We start from the raw sequence: 25,475 nt of genomic DNA on the forward strand, positions 1-25,475 counted from the left end.
TTGTTCAAATCCTACTGGAAATCTTTTTCCATCATTTGAGGAACAGCACTTCACTGCTTCTACACAGGTGAAATGAACTGTTTAACAATACTTATACTTAAATTGACCTTTACAGAGAGACAACAAATATACCATCTCATTGACAAAGGGAGTGTTATCATAATCATTTATTCTTTCTTTTACAGGCTTTGTATACTACTGACTGAGCAACAGATTTATGCTTGGTTCATACTGTAAGATAAATTATATTTTATACTAAAGTCTGGATTTTCCAGGTTCTTGTTAACCTCAGCAAGGTACTTCTTTTGCTTCTTTCAGATGTGCCACCCACCTTCAGAGCATGATATACAGGCCCGTTTTGTATTCTTTACTCATGGGACATATGAAAGTATGACATCTATCTTTTCAGTTTATACTTGTAATACTAATTTTGCATTGCCTTAAGGTAGCAATGGCAGAAATCTTGGTGAACTCAGTGCTCATTTCTCAACATGTCCTTCATGTACGTAAGGACTTACAGACTCAAACCTTTTACACTGAACTTCAAGCATTAAAATATAAAAATGTAACAATAAAGCAATATCAAATAAATATACAACTGTAAAGAGAAACCGCTATGTACATTGAAATAAAAAGAAACTTACTGGTCTACCAAACCCAGCTCAGCTCAGCTGAGAATGGGCAGAAAGATTTTACCTAATTGCCTAAATAAACAATTACACAGCTATTATCCCAATTAAGACAACACAAAGTCAACATTTTATCCCTGGTCTTAGACTCTCACTACTCTGAGATGCTTTTCCCAAGAAAACTGGATGAGATGACATTACAATGGATCAAATATTCTGAAAACAAATCTGTTATAATTTTTAGTGTAATTTATGAAGCAATTACAGATCACTGAGGGTAAGTGGTGTTCTGGGATTTTCTTTTTTTTCTCCTCTTTCTTTTTTCTTCACTGTCTACCAGCAAAATGGGCCCTTTTACCCTTTACGTTATGTTATGTTATTTGTATTTTCAACTTCATGCAGAGAGAGATGCCTAATTAAGAAGACCAGAGTGAGTTGCTAGAGTATTGCTGCTTAATACCATTATTTTATCTGCTAATTATGGTGTTATTCTTTCCCATCTAATGGGATTTTTTTTTTTCTAGTAAGATAAATCAGGGAAATCATTACAAAGAAATACGGGGGAGGAGGTTGATGGGAGGCTCAGAAATATTTATTGTTAGAATTTGTTATCTGTGATGCACATAGATTTGTTACTGTCTCCTCTTCTTCCACCCATACCCACACCCTTATCAGGCTTTTGTCAAGAAGGATGTAGTTCATTTTCAATAAATGATTCTTACTCTTGCTAGTAAGCCTCTCTCCCCTCCTCCCCTCCCCTCCCCTCCCCTCCCCTCCCCTCCCCACACTGAAATAAATCCAATCAGATAGCTTTCTTTGCATTTTTAAATATTGAAAATAAAATTCTATTAAACTGAAACAAACCTTTATTTATTTATTTATTTATTCTTTGTTGATAGTGAAAAAATGAAAGCAAACATCTAATTAGTATTTGATTCTTCTTGTAAGCTTTTTTATACATCACAAAGACCTAGTTTTAGACCTTTGCTAATATTTCTATGCAGGAAACTGATTATATCTAAGGGTTTCTTCTGGCATCAAAAGCTATGAAATGTCTGAAACTAAGAGGAATAGATTTTTCATTTAAAAATCTATCTTGCTTTTGTCATTAAAATTCACATTAAATATAAATATTTTAAGTATAACTAGGAAAAAATAAAAGAATCAGCAAAACCATAATACACTATATACTCTGCAAGAGTAGTTTATACAATTTAGAGTAATTCTTTGGAATCACTAAAGCATTTCATATGACATTATACACTGCATAGATTATGATGAGGTGGGAAAAAGTGTATCAATACATCTTGGCTTACTGGAAACTAAATTCATTTACAATGTTTATGATGTTCTCTGTCACTCAGAGGTGGCTTTCCCTCTATCTTACACAGATTCCATTTCATGCACAAGGAAAATATTTCTCTCTGCACTGGCACCTTGCATTTTTAGGCCATAATAATATTGAAAGATGTAGAATGTGTCCTAAAATGTAGTTTTGTGACTGCAATAAGTCTTTATCACAAGTAGTGACAAGGTGGAAAGTACAAACCCTTGTCCAGAGCAATTATATATTTATATTTTTAATTGAATCTGCTAATGAATTATATCAAACATCTAATATTTCAAAGAAAAAAAATAAGAAAGCAAACGAAAGGCACCAGAATCTTGTTAAATTCTGAGTAGTTTATCCTGATAAAATATGTTTATTCTATGAAACTCTGCTTAACCTTTTCTAAAAACTATTTTTGCTCACTCCTGCCCACTAGGAAATCTATTATTTTATTAAGCTAAGGTTTGTGTTTTTGTTTTTAAAGACAGATTTGCATGAGTTACTTGGTGCCATATAAACACGGAGAAAAGGTCATTAAAATATTTTATTTTGTAATTACATATGGAAGTGTTTGAGACCTTAGTGTGATAATATGTGTGTTTTGTAAAATTAAATTTAACTCATCTTGTATCTCACATTCACGTTGTAGAAACATGGGTGTTTCTTACATAACTGAAAGTTATGTGCCTCACTGAGCATTATTTTCTATCTTCACAGGTAACATGTAGCTTATCACAGAAACATATTTAAAATATAACACTCATACAAGTAATAGATATAAATTACTTGTCAGAACATATGAAATATAAGAACTATGAAGCTTGGAAGAAATGTTTTATTTGATGTAGGTTGTTCTAATTATTAATGGTCTGGAGAGAGACCCGTCTTTTTATTCAGCATCTGAAGTCCACATATTTAATAGTTATACAAATCCTGAAGACTCAGAATAGCAGCTAGAAGAGCTTTCAAAATCATGAAGACATACTCCTATCTGTAAGCTTGAGAAAATATGAATCTTTAGATGTCTACGTGATTTGTAGAAATAGCCGTAAGTACTTTGATGCAAATAATTCCAAAAATTGTAAAGGACAGATTATCTTATTCTAAAATAAATATTGCTAATGAAGGCAACCAACTCAGTAGTTCCTCCAATAAGCAACAAAACATCGCCAACCCTCAGATCAAGTACACTCTGAATCAAATTGTAGAGGAAAGCCATGTACTTTGCAAGCTGATGTGAATATTAACAGATAGGCTCACCATGTCTGTAAAACATTTAGAAAAAAATATTTATTAATCTGTGTATCTGTTCCTGTCATCTTACCTAACCACGGCTAAGATTTATGGCTATCCTATAAATATTGTGAAAGATAACTTCCTCAGAAGTCTTACACGAAAGTTACCTTGCTGTCCCAGGAAGAAAGTATTTGTACTGTGGAAAATTTACTTGTTGGAAATCATGCAAAAACATACATGAAAACCTACAAAATTTCTCAGAGCTTGTGGAGTTGTCCTCGCACATTCCAATCATAGTTGAGTCTCCTGCAGCATGTTTCTCATTTTTCATTTATTCTCCCATATACATATCACATCTACCACATCGTTTCATGTTTCTCTCTGGTACATGGAATCATATAAACTCATGTATGGAAATTTGGTATGTAACTATGGAATATACCTTAGACACAGAAATATTGGCTGCTGTGACAGCCATTCCACAATGCCTGCTAAATCAGAGCCAAATGTGAGTCTCACAAATTACTGAATTTATTTTTTTTTTTCAAAATCCACTAAGTAATATACAGTGAGAAGATGATTTGACTCCCTCTTTAACTCCTCTAATTCAGTAGAAAGATGCTATATGCTTACAAGAGCAAACAAAGTGGATCCACTTATGAATTTAAACATTTAGAATCACAGAATCAGAATCACAGAATCATTAAGGTTAGAAAAGACCTTCAAGATCATCTGGTCCACTACAAGAGTAAATATAATAAGTGTTCTGTCTGAGCACTTTTCAGAAATTAAAATACCAAGACTAGAGGACCTACAGTGATTATTTAGAACTCATAACACGAATGTAAATGACACTTTGCTGAAACATTTTTTATAACATTATTGAAGTATTTTTATTAAATTCGATCAGTATTCCTTTAAAAAATAAAAGACAAAAAAATCATCTTTATAGAATACCTGCACTTGGATCATAGAGTATCCTGCTGCTAGGTTCACAAGCCAGTATATACTCTGCTGTATTTTATGACTGCTTGAAAATAATTCTAACCTATAATGCCATTCAAAATAGATGACTAACAAACAAGACATTCGTCATTATAATAGGCTATATTATTTGATTGGAAATTAATAAATGCATCATTAATTCATTCTGACTTAAGGAATTCATATTTATCTATCTTAGTGAAATAAACAGACACTTACGTTGATTATCAGTTCAGAGTTAATATCAGAAATAAAGTCCTTAGAAAAATCAGACAAAAAGAAGCTCTTTCAACTTCAAAATCTCCCCAAATTATCCGAATATGTACAGAGGATTTCATGTTCCAGCCAACGAGACTGAAGCCTCTTTCAGAAGCAGCTCCCACCTCCATCCCCACATCTTGGAAGATAGGTAGACAGGTGAGTTTTAACCATTAGGATGTTTGAAGTGAAAATTTTCCTCTTACATGTCTGTACTGGGTCTGGCTGGGATGAAGTTAACTTTATTCATTGCAGGAAAAATGGTGCTGTGCTTTTCAGTTGTGTGTTGATAACAGTGTTTTCACTGCTGCTGAACAGGGCTTGCACTGTGAAGCCCCCCACTCCACACCACCAGTATGTTCATAGTGGTTAGGAAGGTACCTAGACAAGATGGCTGACTTGAACTGACCAAAGGGATATTCCATATCATATGGCATCATGCTCAGATGTTAAATCTCAGAGAAAGGAGGAGGAGGGGGGTGACATGCAGAATTATGTTGTTTGTCTTCCCAAGCAACTATTAGGTGTGCTGAGGCCCTGCTTCTCAGGAAGCAGCCTGCAATGGAAAGTAGTAAATGAATTCCTCCTTTTGCTTTGTTTCCATGCACAGCTTTTGCTTTTCTTATTAAACTGTCGTTATCTTCATGCATGACTCTTTTTACCTTCCTTCCATTTTTCTCCCCATCCCTCAGGAAAGTGGAGTAGGTGAAAGGCAGGCTAGGTGTCTGGCTGCTGGTCAGGGTCAAACCACCAAACTCTCTTAACTGCTCCTACTTCTGGGAAAACTTTCTAAATTCTCAGTTATTAGCAAATTGATATCTTTTTGGAGGATTGATGACAAAATTCTAAAGAGAGTTTAAAAAGTTTGGATGGAAAAAAAACTCTGTTAGAATTAGATTTGATCAGAAACTAATCTCCACAGAAGCCAGAATAATCACAAGAAAATGAATCCTTTCTTTAAGCAACATCCAAAAGTTTGGGCCTGCAACAGGGCAGAATTCTTCTTCCCAAGGAGGGAGCATGACATCTTGTGAACAGCTTTTACCATTTCTAATACAATATACTTTTCTTTGTTGTTTTCCAGCTCTATAACTGACTGTCCATTTAAGGCTCTGACTTATGATGGGCTCATACACTATTATGGTCCATAGTGCAAATTTAAAGTGGTTCATACCAGATAATCTCAAACACTGACTCTACATCCTTACTTAACAGTCAAACTGTCATACCCTAGGGAGAGAATTTGAAACCATAAGAAGATGAACTGCAAGACAAGAATACCTAAAGTATGCTGGTATAGATGCTTGAATGGGGGTAGTATCTGCCCTCAAATTCCTCTGCAGAAATATAAAAAAATGAATGATATATCTACTAAACTTGTTACGGTAGTAAAGGAGGGGAGGGGAGGGGAGGGGAGGGGAGGGGAGGGGAGGGGAGGGGAGGGGAGGGGAGGGGAGGGGAGGGGAGAAAGAATCTTCTTTATGTCTTAATGCCCTTTTATCAGGCCTCAGCAAGTATCTGGGCTCTATAGGACTTCTTTCTGCTTTTCTTATAAGCTATGGAGAATTATTGATACAAATAGATATCAAAATTAAAATCTAAGTATGGAAAGAAATGTATCCTGCAATGTACTGAAAAGAAAATATACCATACAGCATTCGTTCCACTGCTCTGTTTCTAAATTTAATCTCTTCCTTTGTGTAGCTTAGGCCACACTCAGACACAAATAAAATCCTTATGCCCATGAAAATCACCACTGCCACCATTAGACTACTAGACAAGATTAAATCAAATAATTTACATAGTTTTCTTTGAAAATATTGATCCCAGTGCAACACTTGCTGGCTAAATCTATAGTTTATAATTTATCTTTAGCCTTATTCTTCAAAATCTTATTATTTTCTTGCCCTTGAGCCACTAGAGAACATGCTGATAGTCATCCAGACTCCAACTGATAATACCTGGAGGTTGAGAATATGAATCATTTTTATAACTTCTTGATTTATTATACATATGACTTTGGCAAATTCAGTCTGTGAATCTAACACTAATATTTTGTATCAGAAATATCAGACTATAAGTTTACAAACTGGACATAAGAATAGTTTTTCCTGCTTGTCTTTTTATCAGGATGTTATGACCACAAGAGCACTTGCTAGTCTACAATTTAAATCCTCATGAAAACATAAATGAAAGCAAAATACAGTACATTACAGACATAACTGAACTGCTCAGTGACTAATGAGAGACTGCAGATGTACTGTACCTGATGGATAGCAAGCTTTCATCACTGGGGAACATTAAAGTGCAAGAAGGTATGTCTGGCTCTGCTTGCTATACAGACACAAAAAGACACAGGTGTTGTGAAAGTATGGACAGATTAAAATGACCAGTGTCTTCTGACTTATTTTTCTTAATTTTTCTTCAGAGTATCTCAGTTCTCCCCATATGTTTATGTAATATATATTGTCTCATTTTCTTTGTAAAATCCATAATACTTTTGGACACCTTCCAAACTACTATAATGGAATTTCAGTAAGAAAATATCTTAGAAGTGTGGATATTGCTATTAGCAATGGACATACTATAATAAATATCAAATAAGAATCTGGTATGACAGGTACTGAACTGATGGAAAAGTAGTAAGCCTTTGTATGAATAGTCTTTTTGATATCTGATTACATAGTGCACCCAGTTGCAAGATAATGTTATTCTAGCAGCAAAGGTAAACATGGAAGAATCTCATGCTTCTTGAACAGCAACATGTATTATTTCTTGGATATATATATATATATATATTTTAATCTGTTCTGGTGAACCATTACAAATGGTAATTCAATGATTTTTGATTAAGTAATGTAAGGGAGAGATGGTAACTAGTAGAGATTTAAAGAAAATAAATCTCTGAATATTGTCAGAATTCCTCTGTGCTTTGATATTTCACAGCAATAAAACCAAGTATTTTCAAAGTACTTCTTTTTTACTGTGCAATACATAGAAAAATCATAATTTACTTAAACTTTAGTTTCTACTTTGTGAAACTTTTCAAGGTTTTAGAAATGTTCCATTCACTCTTTTTGTTTGACTTTGGTGAATTTCAGAGTATTCTGAAAAAACGCAGCTTCTTGTCTAGTTTCTGTGATAATAAGGAGACCAGAAACTTGGCTGTCCTTGACTTTGCACTTTACAGTCCTGTTTGTAATGATCATAAGTACAAAGAGCCTGGAAGCTCTGGATTTTCCAGAAGAGTTTGACTGTACCGGAATTTTACACGAAGTAGACTTGAGCGTGACGCAAATCTACGGGAGGTATGTCCTCTGGTGGGAACAGCATTCTGTGAGAAAATTTCTCTTTGTATGTAGTATAAATCTATGTGTAGCTATGCTCTTTTTACCAAATGTTATCACATATACACTTGTATATCTAATAAGAACACTACTTATTTTGTGGTATGTAGAGAAATAACATCATGCATCAGTAGCAAGATCTTAACTCCAACTAACCCAGTTCACCCATCTGTTGAGAACAAAGATATACAATATGATATTTAAATGAACATCTTTTCATAATTTGTCATAGAAGTTTTAGATAAATTACATTGTCAGAGTGTGCTGCTGATGTTTTTGCTTCAGCTGAGTATAGTATTGTATTCAAGAGTACTGTAACTGCATCATTCTAACTAGAAAATTACTAAAACTTTTCCAAAATTCAAATATTTTGAAAAATCTTAAGGTGTAAGAGAAGCATCCTAGGATAACCACGTATCTTTAAAAACAAAACAAAACAAACAAACAAAAACTACCACCACCAACAACAAAAACAAAAGGTATATATATAAAAAAATAATAAAATTCCGGAGAACAGAATCATTTATATAAAATAAACACAAAGTCTCAGAAGACTTCTCTGGCAGAATCAGAATGTTTTTGTGCATACATATTCCAGGACAGAGATAAATTTCTTTGCAGTTTGTACTGCATGTTAACTATAAAAATGTATAAGACAGGAACCGTGGATCTTATTTAACAGTGGTTTTTTTGTCGTTGTTGGTTTCTGTTGTTAATGCTTCCTTTTTCCTTTTTTTTCTTGTTTTTCTTTTTTTTTTTTTTTTAATATGCTAGATACTACTTAGGTTTTTTCAAAGAATCTAGTGATTAAATGCCTAAATGTTGCTGTTCTGAACATATTCAAGTATTTTATGGTTCTTCTAGCTATATATACATATCATCAATAATTTAAGTTTATTTCTAAACAATGATCCAATCAGATCTGATTGCACTGAAAAATTCCACTAGAAAAGTAGAAAAGATAGAAAAGGGTGAATAACAAACAAACAAAAGAAACTGTCAGGCTATTTTACTTCTGTGAAACATTTGTATCCTGCTCAGCATTAGGCAAAGTATTGCCAGCAGGTTGAGGGAGGTGATCCTTCCCATTCACTCAGCACTGGTGAGGCCACACCTTGAAGTACTGTGTCCAGTTCTGTACTCCCCAGTATGAGAGAGACATGGACATACTGGAGAGTCCAACAAAGGGCCATGAAAATAAGGGAACTGGAGCATCCCTCCTATGAGGAAAGATTGAGAGGGCTGGGACTGTTCAGTTGGAAGAAGAGAAGACTCAAGGGGGATCTTATCAATACAACTGAGGGGAGGGTGCAAAGAGGATGGAGCCAGGTTCTTTTCAGTGGTTCCCAGTGACAGGATAAGAGGCAATGGGTACAAACTGAAGCACAGGAGGTTCCCTATGAACATCGGGAAGCACTTTTTCACCATGAGGATGACCAAGCACTAGCACAGGTTGCCCAGAGAGGTTGTTGGATCTCCACGCTTGGAGATTCAAAAACCATCTGGACGTGGTCCTGGGCAAGTGGATCAAGGTTGCCATGCATGATCAGATGACCTCCAGAGGTCCCTTCCGCCTTTTTGTGATTCTGTGATTTGTGTCATCCAGGGAAAATGCTGAAGGGTGTGGTTAGGCAATAAATATTTAGTTATCATTATAAGCAAGCAGCAGCGGATGGATGTATAGAGGCCAAAGACTCTTTAATTTATCCATTACACAAATGAATTTCTGCCAAGAATGCATCCTATGAAAGAAATTACTTCATTATGAATTCTAGTCTCTATCTTTATATAAGGGAAATTAATGAGATTTTTGTCTACCTAAGAAATGCTGAACAACTATCTTCATTAACATCTGATTCATAGCTCCTGAATAGAAATACGAAAGAACACTAGGAATATGATTAAATACACAGATGTGAGAAAACAGAGAAGAGAATACAAGTTGCACCAAATTTAACCCTCTCTGTCTTCAAATTGCAGATCATCTGAAGTGAAAATGAAATGATCTGAGTGCCTGACGTACTGTACGAGGCAGTAAGAGACAAAAATCAGAACCTCAAAACTACTTACACAAAAATTTTACATTTTCTTTTTAGGAGCTCTTTGCCGATGTTTTAATAGTACATTCTTAAGTGGCATATTGTTTAAATCTGATCTGGTTCATATTATTTAAATTTTTGTAAAGAAAATATTTGGAAGTGTAAGAATTAAACATTTATCCCTTAGTGTTAGTTTGTATAAGACCATCAACATTTTTTTTTTTTTTAAAGTTCAACTATATAAGTTCTATTTATACCTATACAGTATGAAATAACTCAGTGTTTTGCATTTTATTCATGTTGGAATGATAAACTTGCAGGAGCCAGCTGGTCATTTGTTTCTGTTGAGAAAGAGCTGATCACTCTGAAAAACAGGCACTTGCTAGAAGGTTGAGAAAAACATCTTTTTTTTTTTTTCCTTTTAAATCTTCAAACATGGACCGAGAAATTTAAGAATAGGCATGCAAACTTTGATACCAGTGTTCATTGTTTTCATCATATAACAAAGCAACAAGATTAGTTCCTAGTCTTCAACTCTGGAGGAACAGGACTCTCAAGGCCTAGATACGATTGATCAAGAAATACATTTTTTTTTTTTTCCCCACAGTCACAGAAATACATAGGATTTCTAACTGGAATTCTAATAAGCATGTTATACAAATTTCAAAGAATTATATGAGATTCAGAAATGCTCACGACCCTATCACTGTGAAAAACATTAAGAAGATAAATAAATGTACCCAAGAATCTGAAAGTCTACCTCTCTCCCTGCCACACTGTCAAAATATACATCAAAGTTTAACTACCCTCACCCGCCAACACAACCCTTTCCCAGTAGAGTTCATCCATACAGTTCACAAGTCAAGCACAGGAGGGGCACCGACCTGTTTGTGTATTCCTGACACTTCTAGCTTTACAATTTTCAATGTTTTCAGTTTTCCTCTAGTTAACTACAGATGAGATTGAAAAGGGTGATGATCATAAAGATCCATCAAGGGCTCTATCCAAGTAACAACATGCATGACATATGTAGTTTGAACTCTGGGGTTGCAAGACAGAAGTTTATAAAACCCTGACTGAAAGAAACTAATTCACCTCTGCTACCAGTATTAATGAACTTCTGCAAAGCATTTGATTTTATGTAGTTTGAGACATAAGAGTTTGTTCTAAAAGTGTTCTAAATCTTGAATTTATTAAGACTAAACAGCTATGAATCTCTCTCTCTCTTTTTTCTTCTGTTTTGAACTTCTAGCTCTATAGGTTTGCACAGATTGCATATGGCATGTAGTAATTGTACATATGTTTCAATTGTGGCAACATTGTTAAACATTTTTAGCTTTTGATGCCTAAGCAGATAAAAAAATCTCTCTCCTAATATGTCATTATAGATTATTTATTAAAAAAAAAAAAAAACACCAATTCCTTTTTTTTTTTTTTTTTTTTTTTAATACTGTGTTTATTCTGGGGTCATGATATCTTTCATGAAGCCAGGATGTGTAAGGCCATAGAGAGCCATAGAAAAGATCCTGTTGCCCCTCCACTACTTTTAGCCAGTTTTGGACAGCCCCTATAATCAAAGATTTCCAGCTTTCTCTATTCCATTCATCTTTTCCTTCTCCAGCATATTTTTTCCTTTACTTATTTATTTATTCATTCAATTATTCATTTATTAATTATTTCATATATTTTTTAATTCTTTTATTCTTTTTCTTTTGCCATCTTCCATTTGTTAAGAAGAATCTTCTATATAGATAAGGCCATGAATTTCTTTGCTAGGAATAAGGAAGCTATCTATAAATAGAAATGTCTTCAACAACACAGCCCTGGTGTATGTTTGCTTGGTCAACAAAGCAGTTGACAGGATCAGCTATACCTATATACACAAGTGATGTGTCTACTTGATAAAGTAACTTATGTTGGAACCATTTTTAGCTTTATTCTGATACTCTGTTTTATTTTGATATTTTATTGTAATATTGCTAATATATATTGCTATTATAATTCTTTGTTTATATTATCTTTTAATAAAGCTCACTAAAAATGAAAAGTCTTCTTTTAAAGCAGTCTCTTCTAATAGTATCTGAACAGTAATTCTAGTGCTTATTTCCTGATAGTGAATACAGTTTACAACCAGATAATACTGACTGAATATTTAAGTTATGTTTCAGTTCAGGAAACTATGTTGAGAAACAAGGCTGAAACAATGTTCAGCCTGAAAGCTGAAAGTAACAAATGGAAGTAACGAAAGAACTTTGAAACACTGAAGATGTAAAAACTTGGTTAAAAGTATCTTTCATGTGAGCATTTTTAAACAGATGAATTACATGAGCTCCACTGATGAGTTACGCAGTGTATCAGAAAACATGTAAGTTAAAAAAATATATAAATATGGTAATTTTCTTTTGTTTATGAATTTAAATATTGTGTTCACTTCAACTGTGAACTACACTTTTGATATTGTTCTCTTAAAATCAAGGGAAATTGCACCTAAATAAAAATAAGGATTTTTGTTTGTTCGTTTAAAGAAAAGATAGCATAAATTTATAAATATTCTGTTGGTTTTAGTACTGCTGGATGAAAATTTTACATAAGCATACATTTACATCAGAACTTATTGATGCTTTGACTTAAAACTGTCAATTAAAAAAAAAATCAGAAAATAGAAAGATAAATTGCAATAAATTCAGTTTATAAAGTGTGTGACAACTGGATAATAGATTTCTTATTTTAGAGAAAAAGATTATTAACCACTGAAACATTGTTTCATTTTGTTTTTAACTAAACAATGTGGCTAAATGTTTTCAACTTTTAAGAAGAAAGGTAAAATGACAAGTATAATAAACGGGTATGAAATGTGTAATAATTATTGACTTTTCTTGCATAATGTGCATGAAAATTTTTCAAAGTATCAGAAATTGTTAGAAAATAATAAAACTACATTTCAGCCTATTCTAATATTGTTTCAGAAGGACGCTTTTCCAAGGTTTACTGGGATTTGAACTGGACATATATTTTCTCTTCATGTCTAGGGATTCTATCGGAAACATAGAAGCTTCTACACCCAAAGAGTAATACTTTTTATCCACCTACTAACACAAATAAAACTTAAAGTACATGGATCAGATAGTCACGATCTCTCTAGGGGGTATGTGCTAGCCTGACTTGATAAAGTTTCTTTCTACAGCAGGATGTAATAAAAGTAAGAGTTAGGCCTACTCACATCCAGTATTTAATGTCTGCATTATGACAGAAGATCAATCGCTCAAATCCCCCTACCTTATCTCTCAAAAATACATTGCTATAAATACATACTTCATTCACCGTGTCTGAAGATGTTCTAATACACATCAGCCAAACTTAGGGAAAATAAAAATAAAAATAGACACAATGCAAAACAAAGGGTTTTCAGTGGATTTTTCCAAATAATTGAAAGATGTATTTGACTTGAAGTCTCACAGCTCATCACCTGCAGCACAGTGTATTCACTTAATCTGTTTTGCTTAAAGTAGCCCTCTAATACATTTATGCTTGTATAAGAAGTAAGACTGCTTGACTTGCTGAAAGTCCTTCACGCTGGAGAAAATATGAAGATGCATTGCATAACAATGGCTTAAGTGTTTAATAACATGTTTTTGTCATTTGCAAACTGAATATGAGTCAACAGTCTGTCACGGCAGCCAAAAGGGCCAGCCGTATCCTGGGCTATCATTGCTAGCCAGTTGAGGAAAGTGATTGTCCTGCTCTGCTCTGCAGAGGCCTCGTCTCGAGTACTGTGTGTAGTTAGACACCACAGTACAAGAAGGACATAAAACTATCACAGTGTGTCCAAAGAAGGGCAACAAAGATGGTGAAGGGACTGGAGGATATGACGTATGAGGAGCAGCTGAGGTCCCTTGGTTTGTTCAGCCCAGAGCAGAGCAGGCTGAGGGGAGGCCTCATGGCAGCCCGCAGATCCCACACGAGGGGAGAGGAGGGGCAGGTGCTGAACTCTGCTGTCTGGGGACAGTAACAGGACCTGAGGGAATGGCATGGAGCTGTGTAAGGGCAGGTTCAGATAGGATATTAGGTTATTCATTAAGGGTCAGGCACTGGAACAGGCTCTCCAGGGAAGTTGTCACAACACCAAGACTGACGGAGTTCAAGAAGCATTTTGACAATGCTCTCAGACATATGGTTTGATTTTTAGGTTGTCCTGCGCAAAGCCAAGAGTTGGACTTGATGATCCTTGTGGGTCCCTTCCAGCTCGGGATATTCCATTATTCTATGATTCTATAAACAGCTGGCAAACTCGGTGTGAAGCTACCAAGCCTTTTAACAAGCTTGCAAAGGAAAGACTAGTAACACAGGCTTCTTCCTTCCCCCTGCTACCTCCAAAATTGACACCAAATTAGGAAGAACCTTCAGCAGAGGTGAAGGCATAGTACTGTCTTCTTCCAGTTTACACATTGAGTGAAATACTACCACCTACCCTAGGTTTACACAGACATACTCAATGCCTGAATAATTTTTCTGTTGATTTGCTCCTAAAATCAAGGCTGTATACAATTAATACAATCGTTAATTGTATTAATTGTATTAAGTCACAGGTCACCAGCAGCACAAGAGAATTCAGATGAATTTATGACCATAGATCCCCTTCAGTATGTTGGAGCCCAATAGGCTTTTCTCAGATCAGGCATTGACAACACCTTATACCAAAGGTACTAGAAAAAAAAAAAAAATCCCCACCTTAAAGAAAATCACGGAATCACAGAATCATCTAGGTTGGAAGAGACCTCCAAGATCACCTAGTCCAACCTCTGACCTAATACTAACAAGCCCTCCACTAAACCATATCACTACGCTCTACATCTAAACGTCTTTTAAAGACCTCCAGAGATGGCGACTCAACCACTTCCCTGAAATGAACAACTACCTTCCCTGACTAGTACATGTTAATTGAAAATTTTCTTCTCTCTAATGTTCATTACCACTTAACAAAATATTTTGGATTTTCTTTTTTTTTTTTTTTTTTACCTTAAAAGGTTTACTTATGAGGTTTAATCACAGTTTAATCACAATTCAGAGAAACCCAAGGCATTTACTTGCTGGTATTAAATAGATATAGATAGAGAAAAACATTCACTGCTTTACAAATTGTTTGACTTCAAGCAGTATCACTAAGCTTACGTAAGAGCTTGCTAAATAAATGCCAGCTGTTGCTATACCAATCATTATTATTTTAGGTAAGGAAATAATTTTTCCTGTAAGGATGCTTTTTATAGCTGCAGTTTTAGAAAGCCAGCTTCCCAAGTTCTTCAATTTATTTAAAGCTAAAATGGCAATTAAATATTTATGTTCTATGGGAAAGAAAAAAAGAGAGAGAGAGAGAGAGAGAGAGAGAGAGAACAGTTCCATATTGAAATAATCAAAGCTCAATTACCTTATGCATCTGTAAACAAAAAATAGAGACATTGCCATGCAAGAAATAAACATTTTTTTATTTTATTTTATTTTTTATAAAATTGTGGATGGCAAAATCTGGTGAATACACAGAATTGAGACAGTATAAAATTTTGTTTCTTTTTCTGAATTTGGAAATTACCTACACGCTTTTTAAAATTTGTTCAGATTACTTTATTAAAGATATAATTTTAAATTAAAAAATCGCTAAGCACTTTTGTGAAAAGGTGAGTTTTCTAGGTTACTATTAGTTTAGAAACCTAGTTGTTTATCTAGACTTAGTAAAGCACTTGATATAGATTTACATGTATACATTTTTGGGCCACATGCTGTACTTTTAAGTTCTTCTTAGTGAATGTAGACTCAGAATTCAATCTGCAGTGACAAAAACCACTCAGTTACCTCAAAATTTGAAGTTTTTGTTTTTGCTCATAATTGTCATTTCAACTTATACCTTGACTGAACAATTGTTAAATCTTAACTCCAAATTTCAAACATAATTGATACGTATAAACACATGAATTTATTTAAGGATTTTTTTTTCATATAGTATTTATCCAATTTTACTGTGAATTTCTAAAGGATAAACCAAGTGTGTATTTCCCTTAAATTCTTAAACTTTAAAATACAGAAACATTTTTCATATATACCCATTTTACTAAAGTCACAAGTACTATAAACACAGGAAAACACACAGGTTCTAATCATCTCCTGTGTGTAATGGCATTCTAAAAAAAAATAATAATAAATCAAAACTATTGGGTTTTTTAATGATTTTCTTTCACATCTACCACAATCTGCAACAAGTACAAATGAACACTTATTGAATGATCTCTGTCTATTCAATGGACAATCTATGAAGCCATCTAAAGATCCAGTTGAAGCCATACTAAAATGTAATTATAGTAAGATAATAATATGAATTATATTCAAGAGAAAAATATTCAGCATTCCATTGTTTTGCTGTGCAACATCATGGAGCCTAAAACTTTTTGTCATCTTCTAATAAAAAAAAAGGTTACATCTGAATAGAGGAAATATTTTACCATTTCTGCAAGACGTTTCCCCTAACATATTTGAATTAATAACTTCTTTTGACAGCCTTAGAAATGTTTACACTAACTAAAAGAACAGCAGCAAAGAATCCAATCTGAGAAAGCTTATGTGATGCCTGGCACCATTATAACTGAAGCCACTGAATCTAGGGGGTTGCTTAGCCAAGCTGAAAATTTGTTTTCTTTAATGTAATTCAGTGGTACATGAAACAGACCCAGAAGATTGTTTGACTGCCTATTTTCCTACAGACCTTTAACATTTACAAGAATTGTTGGACTGAACAAACACCAGTGGGACACTAAGGGTACCCATTCTCCATTAATTGCACCTTGAGGAGAGGCCAGAGATAACAGTAGGTGCACCCTGTCAGAGGGCATTCACCCTGCAATGAGAGAAGCATGAGGTAGACCTTTCTCAGCCACAAGAGATGGCATACCATGTCATTCTTATGGGGTGGGGAAAAAAAAAAAAAAGAACATTTTCCCTGTTTTAGAGGATTTAGGGAAAAATGTGCAGCACACTTGCCTAATTCCCCAAAGCTCATAAAAGATGGGACTACAGCTTTAAAATATGATATTGAGTAGAAACTCAACTACGGGAATATACTGCGTATATACTGACATATACTGACAGTACGTTGTTACTTTATAAAAACATTATTATGAAGAGTTAATTTTGGTTATTTCCATTTAGCAATGTTGACTCTTTAATATAGGCAGTTTTGTATCAGCGAACCCTATCATTACCTTTGACTGAGAAAAGACAAAAATTTACTAATAGTAAGACTCTACCATTTTACTTAAAAGAAAAATACAGAATGTGTCATCTTCAGCTAAACTTTAGTGAAAGAACAGAATAAATTGAACAAAGCCTAGAAGATACTGCATCTTTAATATATGTTTTAATCCAGACATGCAGGAAAACATTTATCAGTGAAGCCCTTCGTGCTCTAAATCAATGGCACAGAACCAAAACCATAGTCTGATATCTGTAGGGTTTGTTTTTTTGTTTTTGTTTTGTTTTGTTTTTATGAGAAAAGAGCCACTTGATTTCTCAAGGGAATAAGTCATCATGGACAAATAGATCTATGGTCACTTAAAGAAATGCAAGAACAGTATATGCTGGGCAAAACCATTAAAAGCATCTGTTCAGGCAAAAAACATTACAGGCAAAACTACTGTGATTAGACTGAAAGTTTTATTTGTATTTACCTGAACATTACCTTCCTTTCTTCATTAAAAAGGATACTAGGACCTTACTTATTTTTTCTACTTTTCTAGATGTTTATGGATCCTAATAATAATTTCCATCCTCATGTAAATTGATTACAGACAACTATGCAATACCTTTCTGTGGGGGGTATGGGTAAATATTGGAAAAGCTAATAGAAAATGTTTGCTCTTTTCCACAAGAGAAGAGCCTTTATTAAACTTTATTAAACCTTCTACAAAATCTGCAAGATTTTATCATATCTGGCCTTACATTTTGTTTATACATTGCACAAAAAAAAAAGTCATAAAAAAGCTTTTTCAAATGAACCAGCTACATACACCCTTCTAAAGGAAATATTGAATGAATAAAAAAAAAAGTTCAAATGTAATTGAAAACTGTCTGAGAATACAGTTGAACAAGTTGGTGGGGCATGTATTCATAGAAAATACACTTGTTTTTCTCTGACTTTGATTATACATTCATTGCCAGCTAACAAATGAACCTGTAAAGAACACATTGCTGTTGCAGTTCACAAAGCTGTGGTGCTTGAGAATATCTACCAGTAACCTCATTATAACTAGAAATGGAAAAATAATGGACTTTTCAGTTTGCTGCCAGTTTCAAAAAGTTGATAGGAAAAAATATGTGCATTGTGCCAAACTAATTAAAAGTTAAAGAATAAGAAATAAACATATATGTTAGGTTTTAAGATCTAACTTTAAAATGGTACTGGGTGCAGGCACCCAGGCAGTGGCCAGGGAATGCCGGTCCTCTCTGTGAGACGAGGCCAGGGCTGCCCCATGCAGGCTCCAGCGGCCCCACCACAGGGCCCAGCTGAGCCCCTCGGCCACGGGTGGGCTCCTCGGGGAGAGCGGAGCTCAGCAAGGGCCAAACGCTGCCCGGCAGTGAGGAAAGGAGTGCGAGAAGCAGCCCTGCGAGCAGCCAGGGGAGGAGGTGCTCCAGGTGCCCAGCAGAGCTTGCCCTGCAGCCCTTGGAGAGCCCAGTCTGGAGCAGGGGAGAGGTGTGAGGAGGAAGGGGCAGCACAGAGGAACTACAATGACCATATCCCCAGACCACCATGCCGCTTACAGGGCAGACAGGAGTGTCAGGAATCAAGAGGTGAAGTTGAGTCTGGGAGAGGGAGGATAGGGGATGGTGTTGTTATAATGATTGTGTTTGTTTCTCAATATTGGAATATATTTTAATTGGCAATAAATCAAATTAATTTTCCCCAAGGTGAGTCTGTCTTGTAATTATAACTGATAAGTGTTCTCCCTGTCTTTTTTTTGTAACCCAGAAGCTTTTTTTCCCTTGTTCCTGATTTAGCGACAGGGTGGGATAGCCAAGGCTATCCCATTACACAAAAGAAGAGTGCTCTTCTTCTATTTAATACACTATTTATTTTTTGAAGAAAATATTTATTTATGTATTTAATTTTCAAAGCAGAAGCTCATGTCACATCTTTCTGAAATATTCTTTTTAGGGAAACAAAAAGCAGTTCAAATTAAACATTAAGGTTAATTTTCTGTTTTTGTTTGTTTTTTTGCTTGTTTGTTTTTCTAGGAAAAGCAAAAATATTTCCAAGGACTTTCTTTCTGTTTCCATCTCAATCTTCTGATTTAAAAAATAATAATAATAATAATAATAATTTTTCATGCACTACAAAACTGCTATTTTTTTTTCTTAATTTTAAAATAGAAGACACAAATGTTTTAAATTTGTATTTTTACCTACTATCAAAATGGGTCTGTATTTATTACTGTTAACAACCAGAGGTAACAAATCGGCTGGGATAACAAAAGCCTGTTCTAATTTTCATACCAAAATAAATGAACACGTACACAGAAACAATCACAACCACCTCTTGCTGGGGAGTGAGTAGGGGAAAGCAATCTATATTGGGAACAATTCTAAAGAAAGATGGCATAATTTATCTTCAATTTGCAGAACTCAACTGTTTAAAGACTACCATGGAACTAAGAATGTATGGGTAATAAAAAGTATCAATTTTCATGACTCTTAAGAAAAAAGGAATCCCCTCCATGTCAAAAAGCTAGAAAATATCTTAACAACGAAGTAAGCTTTCAAATAGAGCATGTATTCAAATAAATCTTTAAAAGTTCAACAGTTCATTTCCCTCACTCTCCATAGTTTAACTGAGTATTCAGCCATGCACCTTTAATATCAGAGAGAATATCAAGTTATGCTTGCACCTGTTGAACTGCAATGATGTTGTCTAAAAATCAAACACATAGACCTAAATATGTATACATCTACCCAGTATAAAAATACTGACATTTAATAGAAATAGGGGGAAAAAAAAGGTTGGATGCTTAGGAGAACTCCTAACTGTCCCATCCACTGTGATAAACAAAGCTATTAAGCTCACACGGACCTCTGCTAAACAGTTTTGTCAATTCTATGATTTTACCCAAAATTAAAAGCAATTTTACTTACAATAATTTAATAAAATTGCGCTACAAATCTGAGAACATGATTGCACAAAATATACACTTCAAAATTGTTCTTCCTATCTATTATTTAATATTTTTATGCAGTTGCACCACTTAGATGGTCAAAGAAGTCTGCCTGGACAACTTAGTTGCACCTTTATTATAAGTAATAAAATATCATGAGAGGAGGTAGGGAATTGTTTACATGGATTTGGGGACCAAATCAGTATCCTCACCATTTAGGTGAATATTCACATAGGCACGAAAAGTGTAATAGAATAAATATGTACGCATAGACATATGGAAATATATTTTATACAGCATAGGGTGTTCCAGTAGCAATCATGTCACTTCAGTAGACTTTTCTTCATGTGTTTTAGTGTTTTATTTTGTTTTTAAATGCTATGCTGATGAAACAAAATGTCCAGTGTATGCTAGTGAATCTGGCCAAGTGAAAACTGATCAGATTCCACACAAGTGAAATAACAGTGGCTTTCTTACCTGCTTTAAATATTCCCTTTGATGTGTAGATGCGATAAATAATTCTGAAGAGGATGGAGCTCTTGTTAGATATGTAGGGCAACCACATGAGAGAATGAAGGAGACGTGTAGTTAGAAGCAACAGCATGAAACCAAGCAAAGGAGATTTCAAGTATCACAGAAAATTTCCTAATAATGAGTACAGCCGAATGTGGAATTAACAGGGGGAAACCAAGGGAAAAAATGGCTTAGGTCACTGCAGGCAGATAGGATTAACTAGTCCAAGATCTGTTCAACCCATAATTTTTAGCACTTCAGTACTCCCAAATCAATTCTTGCAAATGTTTATTTGAAACCCTCATGGCTTAACCCTCAACAGCATCTCCTAACCTTATTTTTGCTCTTGTAAATTTTTACATGACCAAGGTTTTTTTCACTGTACTATCCGTACAGTGAATGTTTTCCATACAAAATCATTATTTAAATAAATAAACCTCTATGGTCTGTGTTTGCTATTTTTCCTTCTTTTCCCTCACTTCCTAAAAAAATCAGTCATCCAGCATAAAACTGAAACAGTAGCATTTGACATAGCACGCTACAAGTAGTATAGCTAACAACTGAAATGAACAGATTTGCTAACAGAGCTCAAATGACATTTGTTCACTTTCACTGCTTCATAAGTATTAGCAAATAGATCTGGTCAATGAAAGGAAAAAGCTCAGTTTGCAAACATTCATAGAGCTTTATTGTTCCTGCTCTCTATTTGCCTTATTTATATTATTTGCATGACTTTCTGCTGTCTCCAAGTGACTTTTTTCAAGTATATCCTACACCCCAGACGCGAACCATTTGGAATTTGCGAATTCTTATTATCAGCTGTACAACTTTGTCTAAAAGATTCAGGCAAGGAGTTTAGATGCAGAAAATCTACGACAGAGCCATATCATAAAAAGCCCAAGAACAAAGATATCAGTGAGTCCATTCCATGCATACCACAGGATTTCAGCACCCAGAAGGTTATGAGGATAGGTTAAAAAGTGCAGCCAAAGACTATGCAATGCTATTTCCATTTTGTAAGCATTCATCTGTTACAGGATGGAGATGAAAGGGACTATTCATTAGTTCTTTTAATCCTTCATTGCCATCAATGATCTTGCAGGAACTTACTATGATATTCAAAATTGTTAGTAAAATGTACTGTATTATAGTTGCCAGAGCCTCCAGATGCCATGACTTTTCAGTTTGTCAACATTCATAAACTGGACATGATGGAGGATATATACCACATCCTTTTGCCCTCTGTCTCCAAAAGAGCACGAATGAAAATCTGCCACCGGTTTTGCCTTAACTGGTTGGATACTTTGCCTTTGGTTATATTGCTTTCTTCCCTATAATTTGCGTTTTGAAAAATTATGTCACTGCAAGCATACAGAAAGACTCTTTTCCCCTTTTGAGTGTCTTAAGTAGCTTCTTTTAAAATGAAACCTAAAACTCCCATTGACTAAAATATGTTTTTATGTCATATAATAATTTGTTTGCTGTTGTTTTCCAAGCTTGTTTTTCTCATGCAACTCTTCCGTTAACATAGCCAATAAGACAGTTATTTAATCACTATTTTTTATTATCATTTTTATTATTATTAATTAGGAATTGTCAGTTTTTCCCTAGGGAGAATTAAAAACCTTTTTCAAATTCGATGTCACCATTTAGTCACAGAGATAAATGTAAAGTTAATTCTGAATCTTGTTGTAGAGTGAAACTCATGCTTTATTCTAATCATAAGACTAAAAACTGCCATAGGACACGTCTACATGGAACAATTGAGTTTTTTTACACAGTTGGCTCCAAATGATGCATTTGAAGACAAATCTGGAACTCATACACATTGCTACATTGTTCTGATAGTCATACTAAGGTGCTGCCTTCCTCTCTTTTAATACAGTGAGGTTTAGTTTTTCTTTTCAACTACTCTGCTATCTACTGATACTGAATTTCAGGGACATCCTATCTGATTCCTGCATCTAAGATCCATACAACATTCTAAGAGAGCTTTTTGAAACAAAAGTCCCAATAAATATATAATGTAAAATATTATTATTATTGTTATTAAAAAAAATGAAATCACTGATAATGCCAGCAGACTAACACTACTCTCTGAGCAAAGCTACAATGTTATGTTTGGCTACCTCATTTCAACTGTGAATGCACATTTTATCAATATTTTTGTAGTCCCACACATTGTTTCCTTGGCAGAAGCTTTTTATTCTCCTCCAGAAATATACAGTCTGTCAACCAAGCAACTTTTCATCGAATGACTGAAATCAGTTTGTCAACAAGCTATGTTTTGCTATTTCTCACATTTACTTTAAGTCTCTAAAAGCGTCTTGTTATGTATCTACAACACTTTGTCTATCCATTTAATAAAAAAATACTTTTACCTGTAAATATTTCAGCAAAGATCATGAGTTTTATTGTTTTATTGCACTATTTAAAGGCATTTTTTCTGTTAAAAAGTGTCATATTTCAAAACAAACTAAATGTTGGCTTCTTGCATTAAATACCTGAATTTGCATTTGAAGTAGATATACTTACAAGTAAATATTCATCATGCTGCAAAAATTAACTATGCTGCAATGTTAGCTCTGCTTAAAACAGCCTGTAAAACATTTTATGAATGTGTTAATAAACATTTGTTTATTAGGAGCCGTGCAAACAGTGCTACCTAAAACTTCAGAAGCTTAGTTTCTTTTTGAGTAAGAAATATCAGAATAACCTATGGTTCTGCAGATAACAAATATACTGTGGGGTTTTTTTGTTGTTTTGTTGTGTTTTTTTTTGTTGTTTTTAATGTATCTAACATCCATGAGGGCCCTCAGCACAGTGCTACAAACACCACAAGTTTTATTTATTTCTCAGCTATTGCTCGGAAGTTATTTGAAGTTTAAAAAGAAAAAAAAAGGGGGGAGGGGGGGGTTAAATCATTGCGAGGAAATAGGAAAAATAATATCAGAACTCTATTCTTTGTGGTTCCCATTGGTGTTTAATGAAAGAATATATGCCTTTAGACTATCTATCCAAATCAAATCAACAAATGTGAAAAGGAAACAAGCTGCTGTAAGGAATTGGGGGAGCTGCTGTTTGACATTAGTAGAGTAAATTTAGAGAAGCCTTAGGCCACAGTATGAGCTCCCCGTAAGCTCCCCATAACCTGAAACTGGCATGTAGCGGTGATTAAGTAACAGAGAGCAGTGTTGTGGGAGAGGTTGAGTGGTGCTGATGGCAAAGGGGTGATGTCCTGACCAAGGAGGTTGCCAGATGAGAGCCTGCCCCAACAGATAACAGAAAACAGCCTGCCTCACAACAAAGAACCACCCATCTGAAGGAATGTAACTCATGTGTCAAGAACCGATTGGACTGTAGCGAATGAAATGAAGATTGTACAACAACCCAGGGAAAGTTTTGGGCCGGGTCTCTTCTTGGAGGATTGCTGCTTGAGCTGATATGTGGGCACCATTAAATTTTGCTGCTTTAAATAAAAGTTCACTCCAGATGCCTGGGGAAACCCTCTCTGCTTGGGGAAACAACGGATCTCCTAACAGACTGAAATCACAAAGCATTTTGCTAGTTAATTAGCACAATTGCTAGTTAGGATGGCAAAGGTCTCCAATATTTCATAAATCACCCAGTGAAGACAATGGATGAGACTTCAAGATGGGTGCTCCTTAACTTATTCTAACACCTGTTTTTTTTTTTGTTTGTTTTTGTTGTTTTGTTTTGTTTTGTTTTGTTTTAAAAAGAAAACAAATCTCAAATATCTCCTTGCAGCTAAAATACCTACAAGCAGGATACTGCATTAATATTAAATACAAATAGGACATCAGACACTTATGTTTTTGCAAGCCTGTAGACTTTCTTAGGTACCGGCAGGATCAAATTGTAGGAATGGCATTTAGAAACGACTCTTGCTTCTCTTAAAACATAATCAGTTTTGCTCTTAACCATTTGTACCATTCCTCATTTGGATTTCAAAGGAAATTCTAAAGTCATATACAAATACTAATGGAAAAGCCTCTGAAAAACGTCATATATTTAGACAATCTGAGATACTTTGATAGAATTTTTATTTGCTTTATTTTTATCTTTAGCACCAGGCAATGAATTACGTCTTGTTTCCCAGCTGTTCCCCTTAAGACCCAACATGATATTTGTCTGAACGTTGTCGTTTCCTCAACTGGACTGTTCAAGGTTATATAATAGTTAGTCTTTTGAAAAAAAACAGCCATGAAGATCAAAAGGAGCGACTGACTTCAGAGAACTATCACAAATTCCAGTATTGAATCTCCCACAAAAGAAATAACAAGCAACTCAGAGTTAAGGTTACAATACTCAATTAAGCACTAGGCAATATGATTAGTACTTGAGATTCAGATTCAATCTGAGATCCAGTTTCTACTCAGAATTAAAAAAAAAAAAAAAAAGGTGATCATGGAAAAACTTACAGTAGGAGCAGCCATAGACCTCAATTCTCAGCCCAATTTGGCCTTCTCCATTCCAGTCCAAAGGAACTATACGTACATAGCGAGCGATAACTGGATGTTGTAAATCATGTCGAACCACACTATCGGAGTTTGTATTTCCAGGAAATGCCTAAGGGAGAAGAAGAAAGTTGTTGTATTAAATCTATCTCACATGCTATAAAGGTTCTGTTATGAAGGAAAGCATAGGCAGTAAAGTCCTCTGAGTGTCTAGGTAACACTTAAATTTAGTTTAAATGTTTTCTGAGATAGTGACCAAATGAATAGTGGATTTAAAATGTATCAGTGTTCAGAACAATACCAAAACAGCAGCACTGGGACTTCATGTCCTCTTTCTACACAACAGATATGCTGAACTCACATAACAGCTGCTGCTAGGTAAGCAAGTATTCCATTCTGCATCACTGATCTGTTACTCAGTTATTACTGTGTTAATAAAAGTGTCCAACCCAGAGCGGTTGTTCTGTAGAAGAT

At 34.7% G+C, this 25,475-nt stretch overlaps 1 protein-coding gene across 1 annotated transcript in view; it reads right to left on the reverse strand.

The window, feature by feature from the left end:
- Positions 1-25,475, reverse strand: part of CNTNAP2 (contactin associated protein 2) — a 1,164,016-nt gene that overhangs the window by 630,416 nt on the left and 508,125 nt on the right. Inside the window, exon 4 of the mRNA XM_066992162.1 lies at positions 24,966-25,113. Within this exon, the coding sequence (XP_066848263.1) occupies positions 24,966-25,113 (148 nt within the window). The remainder of the gene's footprint in view (positions 1-24,965; positions 25,114-25,475) is intronic.

The sequence above is a fragment of the Anser cygnoides genome, chromosome 2, assembly GCF_040182565.1.
Source record: "Anser cygnoides isolate HZ-2024a breed goose chromosome 2, Taihu_goose_T2T_genome, whole genome shotgun sequence".
In the NCBI taxonomy this organism is placed as follows: domain Eukaryota; kingdom Metazoa; phylum Chordata; class Aves; order Anseriformes; family Anatidae; genus Anser; species Anser cygnoides.